General features: G+C 47.8%; 1 protein-coding gene across 1 annotated transcript in view; it reads left to right on the top strand.

The window, feature by feature from the left end:
* Positions 1–27,030, top strand: part of DENND1A (DENN domain containing 1A) — a 264,483-nt gene that overhangs the window by 221,687 nt on the left and 15,766 nt on the right. The window contains exons 19-20 of the mRNA XM_060270319.1: positions 8,133–8,264; positions 23,078–23,166. Of these exons, the coding sequence (XP_060126302.1) occupies positions 8,133–8,264; positions 23,078–23,166 (221 nt within the window). The remainder of the gene's footprint in view (positions 1–8,132; positions 8,265–23,077; positions 23,167–27,030) is intronic.

The following is a 27,030-nucleotide window of genomic DNA, read 5'->3' as shown; positions in this document are numbered from 1 at the left end:
CTTCTGGCTTTTCCCTTGTGCCGCCCAATTCCACGGAGCTGGCTTTCAAATGAGACCGAGCAAGATGACAGCTTGACACGGGCCACCTTCTTCCATTTGTGAAACGGGGCAAAAAAGGCCGCCTTTGCTTTTATTTCATTTTTGTAAAAAAAAGATGTCCCTGGGCATCAAATGAAGCTGCCATGCTTTCCCTCTCTTAACGATCTTTCGCTCCCATTCACAAGGAGGCAGTGGAAAAATGATTGTGGGTGCCTTGAAAACCCCGGACCGCAAACGGAGGTGGGAGGGGAGGGGATTTCCATTCAATGTCTGCGATCATATTAGAGGAGGACCTTATATACAGCAGCCTGACCTCTCCGGAGGTCAACCCCACATTGCCCATTTGCAATTCAAACACAGAGATGGAGCGGACCGAGGGCGAAAGCAGGCTCTTGATTATATTTGAGGGGTCACCATTGCTATGCAGAGGCAGAGAAAGCCGCTTTCCTGTCTTCAGCGCATTTTAAAATGCCTCCCATTGTCGTGCAGAAAAGCCACTCCTTATTTGGCAACCGAGACCTTAAAGGTGAGGCGGAAGGTTTGGTTCTTCGTTGCCAAAGCTGGGAGACTTTTCATGTTAATGCTGGAAAATATGCAAGGGGGAACAAGGTCAGTTTCACGGCAGCCTCCAATTAAAGCGGCCAGGAGATGGGGGGGGGACACCAACCCAGGCTTCGGGGTTGGGGAGAGAGGCTCCCACCCTATTCTGTCTGTCTGTCTGTCTCCTTTTTTTAAAAAAAAGGTAGGTAGCCATGTTGTTCTGACAAAGTCGAAACAAATAATAATAATAATACCGTATATGCCGGCGAATACGGCGACTGGGCGTATAAGACGACCCCCTACTTTTTCAGTCAAAATATAGAGTTTGGGATATACTCGCCATAACAAAACAGTGGCCCTATTATTTCCCTTGATCTAGATCACGGGTGTCAAACACAAGGCCTGGGGGCCAAATCCGGCCCGCCAGACCTTGTCATGTGGCCCGCCGAGCGCCCCAGCCAGCGGGACCCAGCAGCGCAACCTTGCTGCTGAAGCGCCGCGCCGACAAAGCGCCGACAAACAGCTTTGAATCCTCCTCCTCCTGCCACGGCTCGGCGCCTGGAAACGGCTGCTGCTGCTGAAGCACAGACAAAGCACCCAGCAGTGCCGTGTGGAGGAGGAGGAGGATTCAAAGTGCTACAGAGCACTGCTGCGTCCCAGAGGCTCGGGACTCTCCGCACGGTGCTGCCGGGCACCGACCCGGGAAGCCGCCTCCTCCTCCTCCTCCTCTTGCCTCACCTCCTCCTCCTCCTGCGCGGCTCTGCCTCATGAACGTGAGCTCAGCAGCGGCTCAGCCTCACGAACGTGCAACTCTGAGGCTTTACGCACTTCTAAAACGGACACCCGCTGCCTCACGCTGCATGGGAAATGCTTTTTGCCCCTGGGTCCCTTCGCGCTCTTTTCTGGCGCTGAATCAAGGTGGCAACCCCCCCTTCCCTTTCTTTCTTCCTCTCTCTCGTTCTTATTCTTTCTTTCCCTCTCCTTCCTTCCTTCTTTATCTCTGTCTTCTCTCCCTCTTTCTTTTTCTTTCCTTCTTTATTCCTTCTTTCCTACTCTTCTTTCTCTCACCTCTTTCCTTCCTCTCTCCCTCCTGCTCCCTCTTTTCTTTCTTTCTTTCTTTCTTTCTTCCTTTCTTCCTTCCGTCCTTCCCATCTTTCTTCCTCTCCCTCATTCTTATTCTTTCTTTCCCTCTACTTCCTTCCTTCTTTCTCCCTTTTCGTCTTCTCTCCCTCTTTCTTTTTCTTTCCTTCTTTATTCCCTTCCTTATTTCCTACTCTTCTTTCTCTCCCCTCTTTCCTTCCTTCCTTCCTCTCTCCCTCCCACTCCCTCTTTTCTTCCTTCCTTCCTCCCTCCCTCCCTCCCCTCCCTCTCCCTCTCCTCAGAAACATAGGATGCTGCTTTATACTTCTGGCCCTTAAACCAGGCTTCCCCAAACTTCGGCCCTCCAGATGTTTTGGACTACAATTCCCATCTTCACTGACCACTGGTCTTGTTAGCGAGGGATCATGGGAGTTGTAGGCCAAAACATCTGGAGGGCCGCAGTTTGGGGATGCCTGCCTTAAACCCTGGAACCAGGAGAGCAGCTCCATTGAGTCAACCTCAGCCAGTCCCTTTGGTGAAGGGTGGTGGCTCACTGGCAGAACATCTGTCCTGCATGCAGAAGGACCCCAGCATCTCCAGGTACTAGTAGCTCTGCAAAGGTCCTGCATGAAACCCTAGCGAGCCTCCACCACCCAGTGCAGTTACCAAAAATCATTTTTCAATAAATTGTACAATAATTGTACATTTGAATATCTACTTGCCATTATTCTGACTATGTTTCTGCTTTCAGAGCTAGTTATTACTTACATTATTACAAAAAACAGTAATAATTGAATGCAGTGACAATAATTTATGATAATAAAGAGTGGACACATAGTCCTACAGATACAACCGGCCCTTTGAGGGTGACCAAACTGCTGATGCGGCCCCCGATGAATTTGAGTTTGACACCCCTGATCTAGATGCTATACTCCTATTGATTCAGCCCAGAATTGCATTGGCTTTTTGAGCTGCTGCATCACACTGCTGACTCATGTCAAGTTTGTGGTCTACCAAGACTCCTAGATTCTTTTCACATGTACTGCTCTCAAGCCAGGTGTCACCCATCCTGTATTTGTGCCTTTCATTATTATTATTTTTGCCCAAGTGTAGTACTTTATGTTTCTCCCTGTTAAAATTCATCTTGTTTGCTTTGGCCCAGTTGTCTAATCTGTTAAGGTCATTTGGAAGTGTGATCCTGTCCTCTGGGGTATTAGCCACCCCTCCCAAATTGGTGTAATCTGCAAACCTGATCAGGATGCCCTAAAGCCCATCATCCAAGTCCTTGATAAAGAGGTTGAATAAGACTGGGCCCAAGACAGAACCCTGTGGCACCCCACTAGTCACTTCTCTCCAGGATGAGGAGGAGCCATTGATGAGCACCCTTTGGGTTCGGTCAGTCAGCCAGTTACAAATCCAAATGGTACCATTGTCTAGCCCGCATTTTACCAGCACCTTTACAGGAATATCATGGGGCACCATCTCTCTCTAGTGCAGTTCTTTTCAGATGAAGGAAGGGCACAGGAAGGGAGCAGGGAGAGATGCCGTCCTGAACACTGTTAAGGTCATTTGGAAGTGTGATCCTGTCCTCTGGGGTATTTGCCACCCCTCCCAATTTGGTGTCTTCTGCAAACTTGCTCAGAGGTTTGCAATAGCTAAAGAGGCTTGCTACAGGACCTTACAGAATTCTTCACCTTCTCTCACCAGGCCTTTTTTTTGCCTTCAGTGCTTGTGTACTGTTGAAATGGCAGGGGGTTGGACTGGATGGCCCTTGTGGTCTCTTCCAACTCTACGATTCTAGCTGACCTGGCCACGCGTTGCTGTCTGCCATATGTCAGGAATGCTTTGATGGTGTTTCCTGCTTGGCAGGGGGTTGGACTGGATGGCCCTTGTGGTCTCTTCCAACTCTGCGATTCTATGAAATCCACCTGAGAAACGACACCATTCCAAAAGCCGTTCTCCTCCACCTCTCAAGGTGTTCCAACAATGGCACTGACCTTTTCTCTTTCTGCCTTGTTTTGCTCCTTTCTGCCATCTCTTTGACAAAGTTGTGTCTCTTCCACCCAAAGACCAGAGGGTCTTGTACCATTCATACAAAGTTTCTGTCGAGGGCCTTCTCTTGAACAAGTTTTCAATGTCCGCTGCCCCCATTGCTGGAACAGAGGGCCTGAAAAGTCCTCTTGTTTTTCTGTCTGGAGCGGACAAAGCTTTTCACAAGGTCCATCCGTCCTTTGTCTTGTTTGACCTCAGCGTGTTAGGTCGCCCTGTGTCCAAAAGAATAGTTTCTAATTGGCTATCAGCTGACTTGTCTCATTAAGCGTTTGAGCAAGAGTAGAACTTGAGGGGGCATGTCAAAGGTCGCTTCATCAAAGCAGCTGGCTTCAGGGTCATGCGCGGCTTCAGCGCACTCTCTATATTTACCAAACCTTGTTTCCTTGACCTTGTTGCAAAGGGGTTTAAAACTGGGGGTCACCAGCAAGCCTTCTTCCTCAACTGATTGTCCCAAACTTTCAGTCGTCTCTGATCTTCTAGGATCCCCTGCCTCTCTGTCTCTGCAAAGCCTGCCCCTCAATCTTGCTCCATCTCAACATGTTTCCATTCCATGGCATGCTGTATATTCCTGCGTATAAGACTACTTTTGAACCCAGAAATACAACAGCGTAACCGGCCAATGGTCTCAGTCACCAATTTATAGACATATAACACCAGATGAGGGGACCCAGGTGGCACTGTGGGTTAAACAACAGAGCCTAGGGCTTGCTGATCAGAAGGTTGGCGGTTCGAATCCCTGTGACGGGGTGAGCTCCCGTTGCTCGGTCCCAGCTCCTGCCAACCTAGCAGTTTGAAAGCACGTCAAGGTGCAAGTAGATAAATAGGGATCGCTCTGGCGGGAAAGTAAACAGCGTTTCCGTGCCCTGCCCTGGTTCGCCAGAAGCGGCTTTGTCATGCTGGCCACATGACCTGGAAGCTGTATGCCGGCTCCCTCAGCCAATAATGCGAGATGAGCGCCGCAACCCCAGAGTTGGTCACGACTGGACCTAATGGTCAGGGGTCCCTTTACCTTTACCTATAACACCAGATGACAAAATCATACACACAAGAGTATGTGACATTCAAACATCATCGAAAAACGTATGACAAGATTCAGTCCAAATATCAGTCCAAAAAGTACCAAGTCTTAAATACAGCTCATATAGGGCATCCATACAGCATGTGAAAAGGTTCCAAGATGTTTTCAAGTAGATGAATGAGGATCTAGGTAACAACAGAGTCATTTTGGACTCACAGCTGTCCATGGAGGCACAGGTTAATTCTGTGTCCAGGGCGTCTGTCTACCAGCTCCATCTGGTATGCAGGCTGAGACCCTACCTGCCCACAGACTGTCTCGCCAGAGTGGTGCATGCTCTGGTTATCTCCCGCTTGGACTACTGCAGTGCGCTCTACGTGGTGCTACCTTTGAAGGTGACCCAGAAACTGCAATTAGTCCAGAATGCGGCAGCTAGACTGGTGACTGGGAGCGGCCGCTGAGACCACATAACACTGGTCCTGAAAGACCTACATTAGCTCCCAGTACGTTTCCGAGCACAATTCAAAGTGTTGGTGCTGACCTTGAAAGCCCTAAATGGCCTCGGTCCTGTGTACCTGAAGGAGCGTCTCCACCCCCATTGTTCAGCCCGGACACTGAGATCCAGCGCCGAGGGCCTTCTGGCAGTTCCCTTACTGCGAGAAGCAAAGCTACAGGGAACCAGGCAGAGGGCCTTTTTGGTAGTGGCGCCCACCCTGTGGAATGCCCTCCCATCGGAGGTCAAGGGGATAAACAACTACCTGACATTTAGAAAACACCTAAAGGCAGCCCTGTTTAGGGAAGTTTTTAATCCGTGATATTTTAATGTATTTTGGTTTTTGTTGGAAGCTGCCCAGAGTGGCCGGGGAAACCCAGCCATATGGGCGGGGTATAAATAATAATAAATAATCATCATCATCCAAATGTGGTGACAAATGACGGTGGCAATGGAGTATCCAAATGAAGATGAGAAGCAACAATGGATGGTCACAAAAAAAAGATGAGACAAGGTTACCCACGTTATATACCTTGCTTCGCCGCAACTGGCTTCTTCAGTGAGTAGAATGCCGTTGGAACTCCAAGTGTTTACTCTAAGCCTAACCCTTAACACTTGGAGTCAACACTTGGCGTTCCAACAGCGTTTTTGGTCACCATCCGTTGTTGCTTCCCATTTTCGTTTGGATACTCCATTGCCACCGTCATTTCTTACCACATTTGGGTGCTCCGTTGTTACCTAGATCCTCATTCATCTACTTGAAAACATCTTGGAACCTTTTCACATGCCGTATGGATGCCCTATAGGAACTGTATTTAAGACTTGATACTTTTTGGACTGATATTTGGACTGAATCTTGTCATATGTTTTTCGATGATGTTTGAATGTTACATATTCTTGTGTGTATGATTTTGTCATTTGGTGCGATATGTCTATAAATTGGTGACCGAGAATATCGGCTGGTTATGCTGTTGTATTTCTGAATTTGCCATTCGTAATCTGGGTTCTTGTTGTATGTTTGATACTTTTTCACCCAGGAAAATCTTCTCCAAAGTCGGGGGTTGTCTTATACGCCGGGTCGTATTTATTATACTGCGAGTATATTCCAAACTTTATATATTTTAACTGGAAAAGTCGGGGTCGTCTTATGCGCCAGGTCGTATTTATTATCACTGTATATTCCTGCGTATAAGACTACTTTTTAACCCAGGAGAATCTTCTCGAAAGTCGGGGGTCGTCCTATACGTCAGGTTGTATTTCTTATACGGCGAGTATATCCCAAACTTTATATTTTAACTGAAAAAGGTGGGGGTTGTCTTATACGCCAGGTCGTATTTCTTATCACCGTATATTGCTGCGTATAAGACTACTTTTTAACCCAGGGAAATCTTCTCAAAAGTCGGGGGTCGTCTTATACGCCGGGTTGTATTTATTACTTATTACTGTAAATGCACTTTTCAACAATATTAAAATTTTCCGAGTTTCACCTGTACAGTGGTACCTCGACTTACGAATGACTCGACCTACGAATGTTCCGAGTTATGAACAGAGTTCCGTCTGCCATCTTGGATGCGGTTTAGATAGGATTTTTTCGACTTACAATTTTTTAAAATCCCCCCCATTGGCTTCGACTTATGAATTTTTCGACTTACGAAGGTCCGTTCGGAACGGATTAAATTCGTAAGTCAAGGTACCACTGTATTTACTTAGGGCCACTTCAGCCAAAGTTGGAATTTGGGTCATCTTTTGGTAGGGCCTGCAAGACAGAGCTGTTCCGCTTGGCCTTTGGACTGACTCAGTCTGACCCCGGTGTTACCCTCCCCTAAGGTTTTATCCTACATATATTTAAATGAGGTTCCACTTTTTAACATTGTATTTAATCTATATTTTAATTGAATTGTTTCTTTTATGCTTGCTTTGATATTTTTGTTGTTAGCTGCCCAGAGCCCGGTCTTGACTGGGAAGGGCGGGGTATAAATAAAATTATTACCGTGTTTCCCATATTTTAAGACACTGTCTTACTCAATAAAATAAGCCTATGGCTTACTTTCGGGGGTGTCTTTTTTTTATTACTGTAAGTACCTCCTCCGTTGCTGCTGCTGGGTCCCGCTGGCTCGGGGCTCGGGGCACGCAGCAAGCCTCCTCCTCCTCCTGCCGCGTTGCTGCTGCTGGATCCCGGAGGTGGCCTGCCAGGTCAGTGTCCAGCAGCGCCGCACAGAGCGCCGGTTTGAGGAGGCGGCCTGCCAGATCGAGTCAGTGCCCAGCAGTGCCGCACAGAGCACCACCTCCTCAATCCACCGCGGCGCTGCTGGGCGCCGACTTTGCAGACTGGCTCCTTGATCCGGCGCTCCGTGTGGTGCTGCTGGGCACTGACCCGGCAGGCCGCCTCCTTGATATGGTGTGGCGCTGCTGGGTGCTGACCCTGAAGGCCACCTTCTCCTCCTGCCGTGGCCGGCGTGCTGGGTTCCGCTGGCTGGCTGGGGCGCTCGGCGGTCTCGCTCCACGTGACGTGGAGGTATGTCTTATTTTCGGGGTATGTCTTATATTTCACAAATCCTTTAAAATCCTGCTACGGCTTATTTTATGACTATGTCTTAAAATAGGGGAAACACAGTATTATTATTATTATTATTATTATTATTATTATTATTATTATATTTTGCAGTTCTGTGGCATGTGTGTTGAGTTTGTATATAACTTGTGAACGGACAGAAGTGTGGCAGTGGTTTATATGCTAATTGGTTTCTTTTATCTATGTTGTTGTTCTTGTTCTTGTTCTTGTTGTTGCTGGTGTCATTCCTAACCTCAAAACTGGTCCAGTCAGTTTTCTCCCCAAGTCCTTCCTTTTTGCCCCTCGCCCTGAATCAAGAATTGCGTTCCTGGCCATGCAATTCACCATTTCCTACCTTACAGGACGTTGCAGAAAACGGCTGCTCCGCAGTGCCTGAAAACTCTTTGCCATGGACAACTCCGTCCCCACTGGCCGAGCAAAGAGACCCCAGACTCCACCAGGACAGAAGGCCAATCTCGGCGCACTTTGGGCAGGTACGTGGGCAAAGGTTGACATTATTTGAAGTGCATGATTCAAACGCCGTGGCTTCCTTTTTGCTTTCTCTGTACAAAGATGTGCACACACAGACTAATCGTGTCTCCCGATTTTTGCGGGAAACCCTCGTATTTAAAACCGTTTCCCGCTGGCAGCCCGGATTGGAAAAAATCCCGTAAATCCCCCGGATTTCCTACCTGCCAGGGAGGCTCCATTTTGGGTGCTGGTGCTGGTGCCCTCAGGCGCCCATTTCTCAGGGGGGGAGGGGGGAGGGAACTTGTTTTCAGACGGTGCGGCCAACAGGGTGGTTGAGAAGGGTGGGCGAGGGTAGGCGCTCTTCAGGGTCAGCCACTCTCTGCCCCCTTCATGTGCCGCTGCCGTGGGTCCCGTCTGTTTGTGTTGCTGCGAGAGGCGGAGGGGGGCGAAAGAGAAGGTGAAAAAGAGCCAAACAGCTGAGAGGATGTAAACAGTGGCCCCCGCCTCCTTTTCCTTCGGACTGGGCGCCGGGTTTGTTTGGTCTCCGGCACAGAACGAGCGGAGGCTCCACCCCGCAACTTGGCAGCCAATGGAGCACCAAGAGAGCCACATCGAGCTGCCGCTGCCGCCATTGCAGTCAAGGGCTGAGTGACCAATCGCAGCTCCTGCTCTGGAGGCATTGGCTGTTGTTTTTTTCGGCTGGTCTGTCAGGCTGTGCAGCGTTTCTGAGTGTAAGGGGAGTGAGCAGCTGGCTGTGAAAAATAGGGCGATGTATTCAATTCCACCCATAGGGAAGGTTTAGCGCGGCACCGGAAGTTGCTTCTACGTATGTCCGGACATGTGTAGAAGTGATTTCCGGTGCCGCTCCGCCCATGCCAGGGCACCGAAAATTGGGCAGAGCAGCACCGGAAGTTGCTTCTTCTACGCATTTCCGGACATGCCTAGAAGTGACTTCCAGTGCCGCGCTACCCATGTGTGGGCACCAGAAATCGGGCGGTGCCAGCACCGGAAGTTACTTCTATGCATGTCCAGACATGCATAGAAACGATTTCCGGTGCCACGCCGCTGCTGATCCCGCATTTTTCAGCGGGAGACTTGGCAGCTATGCATCTTAGTTCCTGGGAAGCCAGCAGTTCTGTGTTATGCCTTATGCTGAACATCTTCAAATCCAGGTGTCTTTGGAGTGATGTGCAAAGTCTGGTTTTGTGCACACACAATAACCCTTTCACACAATGCCTTATGAGGAACGGCTTAGGGAGCTGGGTATGTTTAGCCTGGAGAAGAGAAGGTTAATATGATAGTCATGTTCAAATACAGTAATACCTCGGTTTAAGTATGCTTCGGTTTGAGTACTTTCAGTTTAAGTACTCCACGGACCCGTCTGGAATGGATTAATCCACTTTCCATTACTTTCAGTGGGAAAGTTCACTTCAGGTTAAGTACGCTTCAGGTGAAGTACGGACTTCCAGAACCAATTACACTCATACCTCGGGTTAAGTAGGCTTCAGGTTTAGTACTCCGCGGACCCGTCAGGAACAGATTAATCCACTTTCCATTACTTTCAATGGGAAAGTTCACTTCAGTACGCTTCAGGTTAAGTACGGACTTCCAGAACCAATTACACTCATACTTCGGGTTAAGTACGCTTCAGTATAAGTACAGACTTCCAGAATACAGAATGCTCCTCCACATGCAGCTGCTGGGTGACCTTGGGCTAGTCACACTTCTCTGATGTCTCTCAGCTTCACTCACCTCACAGAGTGTTTGTGGTGGCGGAGGATGGGAAAGGAGAATGTTAGCCGCTTCGAGACTCCTTCGGGCAGTGATAAAGTGGGATATCAAATCCAAACTCTGCTTCTTCTTACCGGGAGACTGGGAATGGGAGACTCTGGGAATAGGAGCCGGGGGATGGGAGTCTTTTAATGGGAGACAGTGGGTGGGAGCCGCTTAATGGAAGACTGGGAATGGGAGACAGTTTGGTGTAGTGGTTAAGAGCGGTAAACTCGTAATCTGGGGAACCGGGTTCGCATCTCCGCTCCTCTACATGCAGCTGCTGGGTGACCTTGGGCTAGTCACACTTCTCAGGGGTCTCTCAGCCTCACTCACCTCACAGAGTGTTTGTGGTGGCGGAGGAAGGGAAAGGAGAATGTTAGCCGCTTTGAGACTCCTTCGGGGAGTGATAAAGTGGGATATCAAATCCAAACTCTTCTTTTTCTTCTTCCTGCTTGGCAGGGGGTTGGACTGGATGGCCCTAGTGGTCTCTTTCAACTCTATGATTCTATGATTCTACTAGCTGACCCGGCCACGTGTTGCTGTCAGCCATGTGTCAAGAATGCTTTGATGGTGTTTCCTGCTTGGCGGTGGGTTCGACTGGATGGCCCTTGTGGTCTCTTCCAACTCTATGATTCTATGAAAGGGGAAAGGAGAATTTTAGCCACTTTGAGACTCCTTCGGGGAGTGATAAAGCGGGATATCAAATACAAAATCTTCTTCTTCTCTTGCCATGTTTAAACCTGTTCCATCGTGGAGACGATAGCTTTTTCCTTCCCTGTGACTCCGTTTAAGGTGTCTTCTGTTATCCGGCCCAATTATTCGCATCAGCAGCGAGCGGCTTCTTATAATAAGCACCTCAGCACACTTTCAACAGAAAAAGCAACGAACTGTGGTTGGAAAATCAATTAATGGTTCTTTAATAGCATATTTCTGTATTGACTCTTGTGCCCGGTAGGCTGCTTATTTTTATTATGGCCCTGGCAATAGATTTGTGAAACTTCGCCAGGATTGGAGCGGCTAATAATTAGAAAAACATACAAAAAACTACAGTGGTACCGCGACTTACGAAGGCGATCCGTTCCGCAGTGCTCTTTGGAAGTCGAAGCCTTCGGTTGCCGGAGGGCCTGTTTTGCGCATGCGGGAAGCGCAATTTTGCGCTTCTGCACATGCGCCGACTGCGCACGCCTGGTGAAAACAATTCCCGGGTTGTCATCTTCGGAAGTCGAAACCTTCAGAAGTCGAGTCGTTCGGATGTCGAGATACCACTGTACTGAGATCCACTTTCCAGCTTTTGCCTTAGCGGGGGAGAGAAGTGTGATGGGTTCATTTTTGTTGTCGCAAGAAGTGTTGGCCCCGGTTTTAATTTTAATCTAACCTTCCCTACTAGCCTGTGCAGTTTAAATATTAAAGGGCAGGTCTGAATTAATACCTGATTTCTTCAAGTGCCCATGTTGCGGTAGGTAGAATTATACTGAATACAGTCATACCTCGGTTTAAGCACGCTTTGGTTTGAGTACTTTCAGTACTTTAAGTACTCCATGGACCCGCCTGGAACGGATTAATCCACTTTCCATTACTTTCAATGGGAAAGTTCGCTTCAGATTAAGTACGCTTCAGGTTAAGTACTCCGCGGACCATCTGAAACGGGTTAATCCACTTTCCATTACTTTCAATGGGAAAAGTTCGCTTCAGGTTAAATACTCTGCGGACCGCCTGGAACGGATTAATCCACTTTCCATTACATTAAGTGCGCTTCAGGTTAAGTACTCTGCAGACCGTCTGGAACGGATAAATCCACTTTCCATTACAGTCATACCTCGGTTTAGGTACGCTTTGGTTTGAGTACTTTCAGTTTAAGTACTCCACGGACCCGTCTGAAATGGATTAACCCACTTTCCATTACTTTCAATGGGAAAGTTCGCTTCAGATTAAATACGCTTCAGGTTAAGTACGGACTTCCAGAACTAATTACACTCATACTTCGGGTTAAATACACTTCAGGTTGAGTACTCCGTGGACCCATGTGGAATGGATTAACCCACTTTCATTACTTTCAATGGGAAAGTTCGCTTCAGATTAAATGCGCTTCAGGAGAAGTACAGACTTCCAGAACCAATTACACTCATACTTTGGGTTAAGTACGCTTCAGGTTGAGTACTCCGCGGACCTGTCTGGAACGGATTAATCCACTTTCCATTAATTTCAGTGGGAAAGTTCGCTTCAGGTTAAGTACGCTTCAGGTTAAGTACAGACTTTCAGAACCAATTGTGTACCTAAACCGAGGTACCACTGTACTGAAATAGCACTATTATTTTTAAATGCTTTAATGCTTTTTAGACAACAGTATTGTTGCATGCCGCATTATGGCACCAAATATTTTGATTTAAATGCACACACAGGTTTGAAAACGAATGTCTCCTTATGCATAAGATGCAATCATTCACTGGTGTATCTTCACAATGGGTGCTTTTAGGCAAACCTCGCTCCCTCTCTAACATACAAGCATAGAGAGAGACATGTACCCTATTTTTTGCTCCATATGACACACATTTTTCCTCCTAAAAAGTAAGACGAAATGTTTGTACGTCTTATGGAGCCAATGCGTGGTCCCTGGAGCTGGATTGTCCAGGGGCCAAAGGCAGATCGTGTTTTTTTATATATATAAAAAAGAAAGAGCTAAAGGCTAACAAGAGGGAAATAGAGTGTTGAAAGGATCCGCTCAGCAGCTGAGATCAGGGAGGGAGATAAGGGAGCTAGCTCCCTTCCCGGGCCCGGGCCAGGCCCCTTGCCTAGGCCTCAACTGTTGTCTGCAGAGGGAGAAATGTAAAGTACTACACTTGGGCAAAAAAAATATGAAAGGATGGGTGACACCTGGCTTGAGAGCAGGACATGTGAAAAGAATCTAGGAGTCTTGGTAGACCACCAACTTGACATGAGTCAACAGTGTGATGCAGCAGCTCAATAAGCCAATGCAATTCTGGGCTGCATCAATAGGAGTATAGCATCTAGATCAAGGGAAGTAATAGTACCACTGTATCTGGTCAGACCTCACCTGGAATCCTGTGTCCAGTTCTGGGCACCACAGTTCAAGAAGGAGACTGACAAGCTGGAACGTGTCCAGAAGAGGGCAACCAAAATGGTCAAAGGCCTGGAAACGATACCTTATGAGGAATGGCTTAGGGAGCTGGGTATGTTTAGCCTGGAGAAGAGAAGGTGAAGAGGTGATATGATAGCCATGCTCAAATATATAAAAGGATGTCATATAGAAGAGGGCGAAAGATTGTTTTCTGCTGCCCTAGAGAAGCGGATACGGAGCAATGACTTCAAGCTACAAGAAAGAAGATTCCACCTCAACATTAGGAAGTACTTCCTAACAGTAAGAACTGTTCGGCAGTGGAATTTTCTGCCAAGGAGTGTGGTGGAGTCTCCTTTTTTGGAGGTCTTTAAGCAGAGGCTTGACGGCCACATGTCAAGAATGCTTTGATGGTGTTTCCTGCTTGGCAGGGGGTTGGACTGGATGGCCCTTGTGGTCTCTTCCAACTCTAGGATTCTACTAGCTGACCCGGCCACGCTGTCAAGAATGCTTTGATAATAATAATCTGGGCAGCTTCCAACAGAAAAATGAAATAAAATAATCGATTAAACATTAAAAGTCTCCCTAAACAGGGCTGCCTTCAAATGTCTTCTTAAAATCTGGTAGCTGTTTTTCTCTTTGACATCTGATGGGAGGGCGTTCCACAGGGCGGGCGCCACCACCGATAAGGCCCTCTGTCTGGTTCCCTGCAACTTGGCTTCTCGCAACAAGGGAACCGCCAAAAGGCCCTTAGTACTGGACCTCAGTGTCCGGGCAGAATGATGGGGGTGGAGACGCTCCTTCAGGTATGGTGTTTCCTGCTTGGCAGGGGGTTGATGGTGTTTCCTGCTTGGCAGGCAGTTGGACTGGATGGCCCTTGTGGTCTCTTCCAACTCTATGGTTCTACTAGCTGACCCGGCCACGCGTTGCTGTCCGCCATATGTCAAGAATGCTTTGATGGTGTTTCCTGCTTGGCCGTGGGTTGGACTGGATGGCCCTTGGGGTCTCTTCCAACTCTATGATTCTAGGATTCTCAGTCCTGTTCCAACACTCTTAACCACAACACCACACTGCCTGCCTTACATATCAGTAGCGCAGGCTGGCTTGCCGTGGCTGTGGCAGCTTCTCAGCCCACCAGCCCCAGCAAGACGCCTTAATTGAGTTGTGCTGTCAGAGTGACAAACACATTTGCATACAGCCTATTTATTCTTCCCGGAGATGTCTGCTGCCTGCTGTTGGTTGAAATCCTTAATCAGCCTGCTGAAAGGGAGCCGGCAGCTCGCTCTCGCTGTCCTACGCCGCCGAGCAAGCGGGCCTTTTCTTCGTTCAGTGACAGATTAGCTGAAGGGGAGGAGGGACAGGGCTGGCGAGCCGACGGCAACATTTAATTTTAACTCATTAGGGCTTGCCTGGCTGTAGCTGGCAGCAGTGTGCGTCTTGTACCCCGCTTGGTTGTTGTCATCCATCCGCTGGCAATGGGGTCCAAGTGCCGCTTAGATGTCCAGGCAGTTTTACGGCGACCAGGGCTACGTCTTGCTCTGTCCAGTTGGGAGGGTTTCTTCTGTGTGCCATGGGGGAATTTCTGGCTCTTATTATTAGTAGTAGTATTAGTATTAGTATGAATTAATACCCCGCCCATCTGGTTGGGTTTCCACTGCCACTCTGGGCGGCTTCCAACAAATACCAAAATACATTAAAATATCACAGATTAAAAACTTCCCTAAACAGGGCTGCCTTTAGGTGTTTTCTGAATGTCAGGTAGTTGTTGATCTCCTTGACCTCCGATGGGAGGGTGTTCCACAGGGCGGGTGCCACTACCGAGAAGGCCCTCTGTCTGGTTCCCTGTAGCTTTGCTTCTCGCAGTGAGGGAACTGCCAGAAGGCCCTCGGCGCTGGATCTCAGTCTCCGGGCTGAGTCTCCTTCTTTGGACGTCTTTAAGCGGAGGCTTGACAGGCATATGTCAGGAATGCTTTGATGGTGTTTCCTGCTTGGCAGGGGATTGGACTGGATGCTATACTCCTTTTGATGCAGACCAGAATTGCATTGGCTTTTTGAGTTGCTGCATCACACTGTTGACTCATTTCAGGTGAGGTCTGACCGGAGCGGAATACAGTGGTACTATTCCTTCCCTTGCTATACATTCATCCCAGCGTGCCCAGAAAACCTGTCCGTCTCTGGCTTCAGCCGAGTTTAAAATCACACAGCTAATAGGTTAACAACTGTTTTTCTTCTGCTTCAAATGAAGAATATCGGGAAGCCGGGGGAATATTCGGCTCTCCAATTTGTACCGACTGCTCCGCGCTCCCTGCAATGTGTGTTTGACAGGCCTGACATTTTGTACTGCTGGGAGACAGGGGGAGTTGGTGTGACATTTTTATTCATGGTGGCGTGCGCCCTTGTAATGATCAGCCCCGGTCGATGCGCTTACTCCGGGAGCCCCCGAGCCCTCGGAGAACAAACAGGATTCGAAGGTACCAGCAGTTCGGCTGCCTTGTTAGACGCCGCCAGGATCCTAACGAAGGGCAAATGCTGGAAAATTTCACTGTCAAATCCTCCAGGACACTGTCAGCAGAGAGCTAACTGCATATATTTCTCATTTAAAACAAGGAAAACCACCAATTGCGCATTAAGCCAAAGACAAAAAGCCATGCCGGGTTTTTTTTTAAAAAAACCTCCCTCACCTTTTCTTCTTTTTCAAACTGGCCATTCTGGCAGATTCTCGCGGGGAGGGGGTGGTTGTGGGGTTCCATGCCGGAGCAGACGTCTACAAAAACCAAGGCGGAACAGCTGATTTAAGATGAACACCAACAGACAGGAGGTTGATTATCTGGGGAGGAACAAAACATAGAACAGGCATCCCCAAACTGCGGCCCTTCAGATGTTTTGGCCTACAACTCCCATGATCCCTAGCTAACAGGACCAATGGTTGGGGAAGATGGGAATTGTAGTCCAAAACATCTGGAGGGCCGAAGTTTGGGGATGCCCTCCAGATGTTTTGGACTACAATTCCCATCATCCCCAACCACTGGTCCTGTTAGCTAGAGATCATGGGAGTTGTAGGCCAAAACATCTGGAGGGCCGCAGTTTGAGGATGCCCGATCTAGATGCTATACTCCTATTGATGCAGCCCATAATTGCATTGGCTTTTTGAGCTGCTGCATCACACTGTTGACTCATGTCAAGTTTGTGGTCTACCAAGACCCCTAGATCCTTTTCACATGTACTGCTCTCAAGCCAGGTGTCACCCATCCTTTCATTATTATTTTTTGCCTAAGTGTAGTACTTTTCTCCCTGTTCAAATTCATCTCGTTTGCTTTGGCCCAGTTGTCTAATCTGTTCAGGTCATTTGGAAGTGTGATCCTGTCCTCTGGGGTATTAGCCACCGCTCCCAATTTGGTGTCGTCTGCAAACTTGCTCAGGATGCCCTCAAGCCCATCATCCAAGTCCTTGATAAAGATGTTTAATAAGACTGGGCCCAAGACAGCACCCTGTGGCACCCCACTAGTCACTTCTCTCCAGGATGAGGAGGAGCCATGGATGAGCACCCTTTGGGTTCGGTCAGCCAGCCAGTTACATATCCACTGAATGGTAGCATTGCCTAGCCCGCATTTTACCAGCTTCTTTACAAGAATATCATGGGACACCTTGTCAAAGGCCTTGCTGAAATCAAGGACTTGGGAGACTTGGAAGCGTTCTGCCCCCACCTCCCTTCCGGAGACCCCTTTTCTTGTTCCTTTGACAACAGGCCTGTGACAGTAATTTAGCTGCCTTCAGCAGCCCCCGCCTGGACACCCCCAACCTCATCTACGTAGCCCAGGTAATTAGGCTGACGTTCCACCACAGCTCCCGCTTCTGACCTTTTGGAAACGATGTGTTTTGCTGCATCGACAAATTAACTGCAAATCGGGTGCTGGTTTTAGTAAATATTATTTCCACGTCCTTTGAATATGTGTTCGCAGTATGATGGGGGGGGGGTTCCTGAACTTGAAAAGAAAAGGCGTTGCAGGGGTGGGTGGGGGTCGGACTCACTCGCTCACCTTCCTTCTGCTCCACCTTGTTACCTGTCTTGCCGGTAAAACGTGGGCCTTTCTCGCAGGCCACCTCCATGGGCCTTTCTCGCAGTGGGCCTAAAACGTGGGCCTTTCTCGCAGTGGCCATGACTAGAATGTTTCACATGCGGGCAGAAGGAGGTGCATCCCCTGTGGCCAGACCTACGCCCTACATGTGGGCAGGAGGGGGGAATATTCCATGCAACCGCATCATGCAAATGGGAATTTGGTGCCGAGTATCACAGCCCAAGCCCAGAGGATCTCGGATCTTCTTTCTTACCATATTTTTTGCTCCATGTTGTTGTCGTTGAGTCGTGTCCGACTCTTCGTGACCCCATAGACCAGAGCACGCCAGGCACTCCTGTCTTCCACTGCCTCCCGCAGTTTGGTCAAACTCATGTTTGTAGCTTCAAGAACACTGTCCAACCATCTCGTCCTCTGTCGTCCCCTTCTCCTTGTGCCCTCCATCTTTTCCAACATCCGAGGAGTCTTCTCTTCTCATGAGGTGGCCAAAGTCTTGGAGCATGTTGGTGGCTTCGAGAACACTGTCCAACCATCTTGTCGTCTGTCGTCCCCTTCTCCTTGTGCCCTCCATCTTTCCCAACATGAGGGTCTTTTCCAAGGATTCTTCTCTTCTCATAAGGTGGCCAAAGTCTTGGAGCCTCAGCTTCACGATCTGTCCTTCCAGTGAGCACTCAGGGCTGATTTCCTTCAGAATGGATAGGTTTGATCTTCTTGCAGTCCATGGGACTCTCAAGAGTCTCCTCCAGCACCATAATTCAAAAGCATCCATTCTTCAGCAATCAGCCTTCTTGATGGTCCAGCTCTCACTTCCATGCATCACTACTGGGAAAAACCATAGCTTGAACTATACAGACCTTTGTCGGCAAGGTGATGTCTCTGCTTTTTAAGATGCTGTCTAGGTTTGTCATGGCTTTTCTCCCAAGAAGCAGGTGTCTTTTAATTTCGTGACTGCTGTCACCATCTGCCGTGATCATGGAACCCAAGAAAGTCAAATCTCTCACTGCCTCCATTTCTTCCCCTTTTATTTGCCAGGAGGTGATGGGAACAGAGCTTCAGACCATATTTTGCGCTCTCCTCTTTCACCCTTATTCAAAGGTTCTTTAATTCCTCCTCACTTTCTACCATCAAGGTTGTGTCATCAGCATATCTGAGGTTGTTGATATTTCTTCCGGCAGTCTGAATTCCGGCTTGGGATTCATCCAGTCCAGCCTTTCACATGATTAATACTGCATCTAAGTTAAATAAGCAGGGAGACAATATACAGCCTTGTTGTAGTCCTTTCCCAATTTTGAACCAATCAGTTATTCCCTATCCAATTCTAACTGTAGCTTCTTGTCCCACATAGAGATTTTTCAGGAAACGTACTGGGAAATGTACTGGGAGTCAATGTAGGTCTTTGAGGACCGGTGTTATGTGGTCTCAGCGGCCGCTCCCAGTCACCAGTCTAGCTGCTGCAGTCTTAACTTTCAGTGCATGTTTTCTGAGTTGAGTTCCGGTTGTGCATGTCATCTTAGCAGTGGGTGTTGAGCTCGGCACGTCATTGTAATGGATTTATGCATTGATAATTTCCCTTCCTACATGTGTCAAAGGTGGGTCTGATTGCCTCTGCCTCTGTGCGGTAGACCCTTGAGGATTTGCTGAGATTTATTCCCTAGGAAATAAACTTTCTAGGTGTGTTTTATCACCCTCTAGCTAAAAGCTGAGCTACTTTGTTCCATCCAATGCAGGCCCGTCTTAAGCACATCGAGCACCGTGGCACAAAGGTCCCTCCGCCGCCGTCCCGGACTCACCGCAGCCGCAGAGGAGGGACATGGCATGGGCGAGCCGGGTGCTGAGGGCGGGCTGGGCTCAGGAGCGTTGCAGCGGGCAGGCCAGGCTGCCTAGTCGTCCTCCGTAGTGCCGCCTCCTCCTCCAGTGTGGAGGCCTATGCTGGAAGGAGCGGTGCTGCGGAGCGCCCGGCCTCTCGTCCTCCTTATGCCCCCGACCGGACCTGCCAGGCGAAGGCCGCGACTCAAACTCACGATGGGCGGGCGGGCAGGCGGGAGGCAAGGAGCAGGGTGAGTGGGAGGGCGGCCCGGGCAGCAGCAGCCGGAGACCTCGTCACGAAGGGCGTCGTCGCCACGCAGCCGGCACGGGAGGGGCGGGGTCAGGCCAGCCAGGCCGGGAGAGAGAAATGGCACTCTGCACAAGCTCAGGAGCCCCCTCGCCCGCCCTGCTGCCGTGGCCCCCGGACCACTTCCCTGGCGCCCTCCAGCGCCCGGTGCCGTGGTTCACTGCACCACTATGGCTAGGACGGGCCTGCATCAATGCCCATTTTGCCAAGGGTGTTTGATCTCTTGTCTGCAATGCCTTAGTTGTCTTCTGAGATATTGCCACCTGTCTGTGTGCCAAACATGGTGGAATAGAGGGTTGGGAGTTAACGGCAGAAGGTGCCGTAATAGCTGTTGGTTCCTAGATGGGAAGCTTTATCGCAGGACATGTCGGAAGCAACATTCCTGCACATCATTCCAATTTCTCACAACCTGGGAGAGTTGGGTTACACAGAACCAACTTGGAGGGAAACTGTTGACGCTACCAAAGTCTCTCAGATCCTGATCAAGTTTGAGGATGACACCAAATTGGAAGGGGTGGTTCATACCCCAGAGGACAGGATCACACTCCAAAATGACCTGAACAGATTAGACAACTGGGCCAAAGCAAACAAGATGAATTTGAACAGGGAGAAATGTAAAGTGCTACACTTTACATTTCAGCTCGTCAGTCTCCTTCTTGAACTGTGGTGCCCAGAACTGGACACAGTACTCCAGGTGAGGTCTGACCAGAGCAGAATACAGTGGTACTATTACTTCCCTTGATCTAGATGCTATACTCCTATTGATGCAGCCCAGAAATTTAATTGGCTTATTGAGCTGCTGCATCACACTGTTGACTCATGTCAAGTTGGTGGTCTACCAAGACTCCTCGATCCTTTTCACATGTACTGCTCTCAAGCCAGGTGTCCCCAATCCTGTATTTGTGCCTTTCATATTTTTTTTGGCCCAAGTGTAGTACTTTACATTTCTCCCTGTTCAAACAACTGGGCCAAAGCTGTCAACTGGAGATGCCACCAACTGAATCAGGGACCTTCTGCATGCAAAGAAAGTGTTCTATAACCATCAAACTATTGACAGAATTACAAGCCTGGTAGATGAAGGGAACGCTGTGGATGTAGCCTATCTTGATTTCAGCAAGGCCTTTGACAAGGTGCCCCATGATATTCTTGTACAGAAGCTGGGAAGATGCTAGACAATGCTACCACTCAGTGGGTTTGTAACTAGCTGGCTGACCGAACCCAAAGGGTGCTCATCAATGGCTCCTCTTCATCCTGGAGAGAAGTGAATGGTGGGGTGCCCCAGGGTTCTGTCTTGGGCCCAGTCTTCTTCAACATCTTCATCAATGACTTGGATGATGGGCTTGAGGGCATCCTGAGCAAGTTGGCAGATGACACCAAATGGGGAGGGGTGGCTAATACCCCAGAGGACAGGATCACACTCCAAAATGACCTGAACAGATGAGACAACCCATCTGTTCAAGCCCATCATCCAAGTCATTGATAAAGATGTTGAATAAGACTGGGCCCAAGACAGAACCCTGTGGCACCCCACCATTCACTTCTCTCCAGGATGAGGAGGAGCCATTGATGAGCACCCTTTGGGTTCGGTCAGTCAGCCAGTTACGAATCCAGTTACAGGTAGGTAGCCGTGTTGGTCTGACGCAGTCAAAACAACATAAAAAAATCCTTCCAGTAGCATCTTAGAGACCAACTAAGTTTGTCATAGGTATGAGCTTTCGTGTGCATGCACACTTCTTCAGATACCAGTTACAAATCTCGTTACAGTGTGTGTGTGTGTTGCTGAAGGAAGGCAGATTTCTCATGTCTCATAAAGGCCAGCTGACGTCCCCAGGTAGGCAGCAATCCCTGCAACCTGCCCGTCCGGCCCTCGCCCGATTGGCCTTTGCCCTCCCCATTCTTGCCCGGGCGCACAGCGCTTTTGTGCTCGGTGCGCATTTTAACCCTCTTCTTTGGCAGCGCCTGAAATCCCGCTGGGATTTGGCCCTTTTCCCAACCCTTCTCCCCTCCATAATAGTCCTCCCAGGATCCAACACAATCCTTTTTAGCATCCCTCCCCTGGCGCTTTGCTGGCGAGAACAGCCTGCGTCGTCCCCCCGCCCCGAGAGGGCTGCCCCGAAGGTGAAAGTCTCCACCGCATAGTGACAAGCCAGCTTTAGGCTTAATTAAACAGTTTTCCCTCTCCCTCTTTCTCTCCCCCCCTTCTTGCTTGCTCCTTCTCTCCTTCTCTCTCTCTCTCTCTCTCTTGCCGTTCCTCCTCTCTCTGTTTTATCATCCTTAATGAAGCAGTCTCCTCCATCGATCCTGCTGATTGCCAAGCCATTCCTTTTGTTTGCTGGCGCTGAGCCATGCAGCCGCGTTCTGACAGCTCAGCTCCCCTAATTAGCCGTGTTGTTCTTTCCCCCCCCCCATGTTTCCCCGCCTTGCAAGTTCACTGGAAGTTGCCGCAAACTTAATCCTCCCATCCCTGCCACGAATTCGAGGCCTTAAGCCGCCTTGATTGCAGAGCGAGAACCAGCCTTGTGTGGAGGGCCTCTAGCAAACATCTGCGCCTCCCTCCTTCCCGTGGGGCAGGGGGATTCACGACCTCTCTCTGGGGTCCTCAGGCCGTTGTTTTGATAGCAAATTTCAAATGCAAAAGAATCCACGCCGAGCTGCATTCTAGAAGGCCCAGGGCCACAGGGTTCTGTCTTGGGCCCAGTCTTCTTCAACATCTTTATCAATGACTTGGATGGTGGTCTTGAGGGCATCCTGAGCAAGTTTGCAGATGACACCAAATGGGGAGGGGTGGCTAATACCCCAGAGGACAGGATCACACTTCCAAATGACCTTCACAGATCAGACAACTGGGCCAAAGCTGGAGATGCCACCAACTGAATCAGGGACCTTCTGCATGCAAAGAAAGTGTTCTATGGCCATCAAACTATTGACAGAATTACAAGCCTGGTAGATGAAGGGAACGCTGTGGATGTAGCCTATCTTGATTTCAGCAAGGCCTTTGACAAGGTGCCCCATGATATTCTTGTACAGAAGCTGGGAAAATGCTAGACAATGCTACCACTCCTGGAGAGAAGTGAATGGTGGGGTGCCCCAGGGTTCTGTCTTGGGCCCAGTCTTCTTCAACATCTTCATCAATGACTTGGATGATGGGCTTGAGGGCATCCTGAGCAAGTTGGCAGATGACACCAAATGGGAAGGGGTGGCTAATACCCCAGAGGACAGGATCACACTCCAAAATGACCTTAACAGATTAGACAACTGGGCCAAAGCAAACAAGATGAATTTGAACAGGGAGAAATGTAAAGTGCTCCACTTGGGCAAAAAAAAAAAAAAAGAATCTGGCTTGAGAACAGTACTTGGGCAAAAAAAATGAAAAGCACAAATACAGGATGGGTGACACCTGGCTTTAGAGCAGTACATGTGAAAAGGATCTAGGAGTCTTGGTAGACCACCAACTTGACATGAGTCAACAGTGTGTTGTAGCAGCTCAAAAAGCCAATGCAGTTCTGGGCTCCATCAATATTATTATTATTATTATTATTATTATTCCATTGAATCAATTATTTTATTTTGTTTTTCTTTTGGAAGCCGCCCAGATGGGCGGGGTATAAAGAATAAATTATTATTATTATTAGTAGTAGTAGTAGTATTACTGATGAAATTGTACTTAGGGCATTTAGCAAAGGGGTTCGTTGCTATTTACAGGCATGTTGAAATGGGATCCATGTTGAACGGGAAGGGATTGATTTTTGTCGGGTCCGTACTTGTTGGAACTGCTGAAAATGTCCTCACTCCCCTGTCACATAGGTCCGCCCCCCCAGACCCCACGTGGCCAGGAGGCCCAAAAGCAACGTTGCCACTGATGGCCAGCGGACTTCCATCTCCAGCCCAGACCAGTGAGTAGCTGTGCCTCTACATTCCTCTTGTCAAAAGTGTTGGGGGGGGGAGCGATTGTCGTGTGTGTGTGTGGGGAAAATATTCCTCCTATCCTTCCATTTCTGCCACTTGTGCAATAAAGTTGAGAAGATTCTGCAAGCGTCAGCCCTGTGCTAAAGCCTCTGAAGTTCTAAGAAATACTGAGTTTTTCATTCCATAAGACGCACTTTTTTCTCCCTAAAAAGTCAGAGGGATTTCTGTTCGTCTTATGGAGCGAATGCATGGTCTCTGGCGCCGAATTGCCCGAGGACTAAAGGCAGATCGTGGTTTGTTTGTTTTTAAGAAAGAGCTAAAGGCTAACAAGAGGGCAAGAGAATGTTGAAAGGAACCTGCTCAGCAGCTGATTGCAAGAGATCGGGGAGGGAGATAAGGGAGCTATCTCCCTTCCCGGCCCCTCCCTTGCCTAGACCTCAGTTGTTGTGGCTTGCTGATTAGATTATCTGTCTGGAAACTGTAGAAATGGGTCCCTTTCCTTTCCTAGAGAAGATGCAGAACTGGGAGTTGAACTCCATAAAAACAGTATTTTTCCCCTTTCCAAGGAAATTCGGCAACTTGGAGCTGATCCTCAAAAATGGAGCTTTCCCCTTTGCAAAAAAGATGCACAACTCTGAGCTGACACCCCCCCCCAAAAAACGGGGATTTTCCCATTTGCAAAAAAAAGCTGCACAACCTTGAGCTGATCCTCAAAAAATTGGAGCTTTCCCCCTTTGCAAAAGAAGCTTCCTCAAATATTTAATGGGGGGCAAAGGCAGCTAGGTCTCTAGGAGTTGGCTGCGATGCCTAGGACAATTCAAGAAAGCAAAATATATTTTTTTTCTTCTTGTTTTCCTCCTCTAAAAACTAGGTGCGTCCTGTGGTCATAGAATCATAGAATCATAGGGTTGGAAGAGACCATAAGGGCCATCCAGTCCAATCCCCTGCCAAGCAGGAAACGCCATCAAAACATTCTTGACATATGCCTGTCAAGCCTCAGCTTAAAGACCTCCAAAGAAGGAGACTCCACCACACTCCTTGGCAGCAAATTCCACTGCAGCTCTTACTATCAGGAAGTTCTTCCTAATGTTGAGGTGGAATCTTCTTTCTTGTAGTTTGAATCCATTGCTCCGTGTCCGCTTCTCTGGAGCAGCAGAAAACAACCTTTCTCCCTCCTCTATATGACATCCTTTTCTATATTTGAACATGGTTGAGTGTGTCCTATGGCATGCTTGATTTCTGCAAAGAGACAAGCAGCTCAGTCCTATAGAGCTTTTTAACTTTGCCGAGGGTCTTTGGGGCCAGGATGGGTGGTAGGAGGAGATATTCTAGATTGTTCAGTGGAAAACAGTCGCCTGCTTTTGAAGCTGGGCAGGAGCCTCCAGTCGGTGGAACGTGATTGCCCTCTTGTGGAAAAGGGTGAGGACCGCCCCTGCATTCCTTAAGAATGGCTGGATTATGAAACATGAATGGCTGCAGAAAGCAGCTTTGCTTGGGATTCTTTGTGAAAAGAATGTTTTGCAAATCACGGAGTAAAACCCAGTGATCCTTATGGCTTCTGTTCACTGCCATCACCTGTCCAATCGGAAGCCAAAGGAGGAACTATAGGTAAAACTCGGAAAATGAGAATATCGCCGAAAAGTGCCTTTATTTCAGTAACGCAACTTAAAAGGTGAAACCAATATTGGAGATAGATGTGTGACATGCAAAGCAAGGTATGGCAAGCCTTGATTGGTTGTAATTGTAATTATTTGTCATTAGGTAGCAATGCTTTGACTTACAAATTTTCCCATTTCCAATGCATTCCTACGGGAAATCGCGTTTCCAATGGCATTTTTTGACTTACGAATTTTTCGACTTACGAAGGTGCCTTCGGAACGGATTAAATTCATAAGTCGAGGCACCACTGTATCGCCGAAAAGTGCATCGATTTCAGCAATGCAACTTATTATTTTTTAGTTTTCTTTTAATTTTGACGAATGCTTTCTTTTGGAAAAGCCACAGGAATCAAACAGAGTGTTACAACAACAACAACAACAACAACAATAATAAAATCGCTATTACATCTCATTAATTACAGATGAAATTCAGAAAATTAGAATATCACCGAAAAGTGCATTGATTTCAGAAATGCGACTTATTATTTTTTATTTTTCTTTTAATTTTGACAAATGCTTTCTTTTGGAAAAGCCACAGGAATCAAACAGATAGTTAAAATCATACAAAAACGAAGACAGTGATACCTCGACTTATGAACAACTTATGAATGGCCGTGCGCTTATGAATGTCTCGACATCCGGGGGGAAACTGCGGATTTTTCGACTTACCAATTTTTAGATAGCGTTGCTTCGACTTACGAATTTTTCCGTTTCCAATGCATTCCTATGGGAAATAGCGTTTCCAATGGCGTTGTTCGAGTTACACATTTTTCGATTTACAAAGATGCCTTCGGAACGGATTAAATTCGTAAGTCGAGGCACCACTGTAAAAATAAACATTGCTATTACATCTCATTAATTACAGTTTAAAACTCGGGAAATTAGAATATCACCGAAAAGTGCATTGATTTCAGCAACGCAACTTATTATTATTTTTTTATTCGAATTTTGACAAATGCTTTCTTTTGGAAATGCCGCAGTAATAAAACAAATAGTTACAATCATACAAAAACAAACGAAAATAAACATCGCTATTACATTTCATTAATTTCATGGGGTCACGAAGAGTCGGACACGACTAAACGACTAAACAACAACAACAATTTCATTCCATTTATAATTGACCCGCCTAACGACAAATAATTACAATTACATCAAATCAAGGCTTTACATACCGTGCTTAGCATGTCACACACCTATCTCATATATTGGTTTCACCTTTTCAGTTGCATTACTGAAATGAATGCACTTTTCGACGATATTCTAATTTCCTGAGTTTCACCTGTAATTGTGTTTTAGAAAGGAAATTGGTCTGCTTTCCACCAAGGAAGGGCAGCATTTCCAAAGATGAACAATTTAAATACAGTGGTACCTCGGTTTAAGTACACAATGGGTTCTGGAAGTCCATACTTAACCTGAAACGTACTTAACCTGAAGCGAACTTTCCCATTGAAAGGAATGGAAAGTGGATTAATCCATTCCAGACGGATATGCGGAGTACTCAACCTGAAGCGTACTTAACCTGAAACGAACTTTCCAATGGAAAGTAATGGAAAGTGGATTAATCTGTTCCAGACGGGTCCGCGGAGTACTTAACCTGAAGCAAACTTTCCCATTGAAAGTAATGGAAAGTGGATTAATCCATTCCAAATGGGTCCGCGGAGTACTCAACCTGAAGCGTACTTAACCCAAAATATGAGTGTAATTGGTTCTGGAAGTCTGTACTGAACCTGAAGCATACTTAACCTGAAGTGAGCTTTCCCATTGAAAGTAATGGAAAGTGGATTAATCCATTCCAGGCGGTCCGCGGAGTACTTAAACTGAAGCGTACTTAACCTGAAGCAAACTTTCCCATTGAAAGTAATGGAAAGTGGATTCATCCGTTCTAGACGGGTCCACAGAGTACTTAAACTGAAAGTTCGCAAACCGAGGCGTACTTAAACCGAGGTATGAGTGTAATTGGTTCCAGAAGTCCGTACTTCACCTGAAGCGTACTTAACCTGAAGTGAACTTTCCCATGGAAAGTGGATTAATCCAGATGGGTCCACGGAGTACTTAAACTGAAAGTTCTCAAACCGAGGCGGACTTAAACCGAAGTATGAATGTATAACAAAAATTGAATGTGTTGTATTCTTTTTTATATATATGCTCTTTGTATCTGATTACTAGTTTTTCCCTTTGGGGTTATGTGAA

The sequence above is a fragment of the Zootoca vivipara genome, chromosome Z (genome assembly GCF_963506605.1).
Source record: "Zootoca vivipara chromosome Z, rZooViv1.1, whole genome shotgun sequence".
Classification (NCBI taxonomy): domain Eukaryota; kingdom Metazoa; phylum Chordata; class Lepidosauria; order Squamata; family Lacertidae; genus Zootoca; species Zootoca vivipara.
This window is presented reverse-complemented; position numbering and strand designations above follow the sequence as displayed.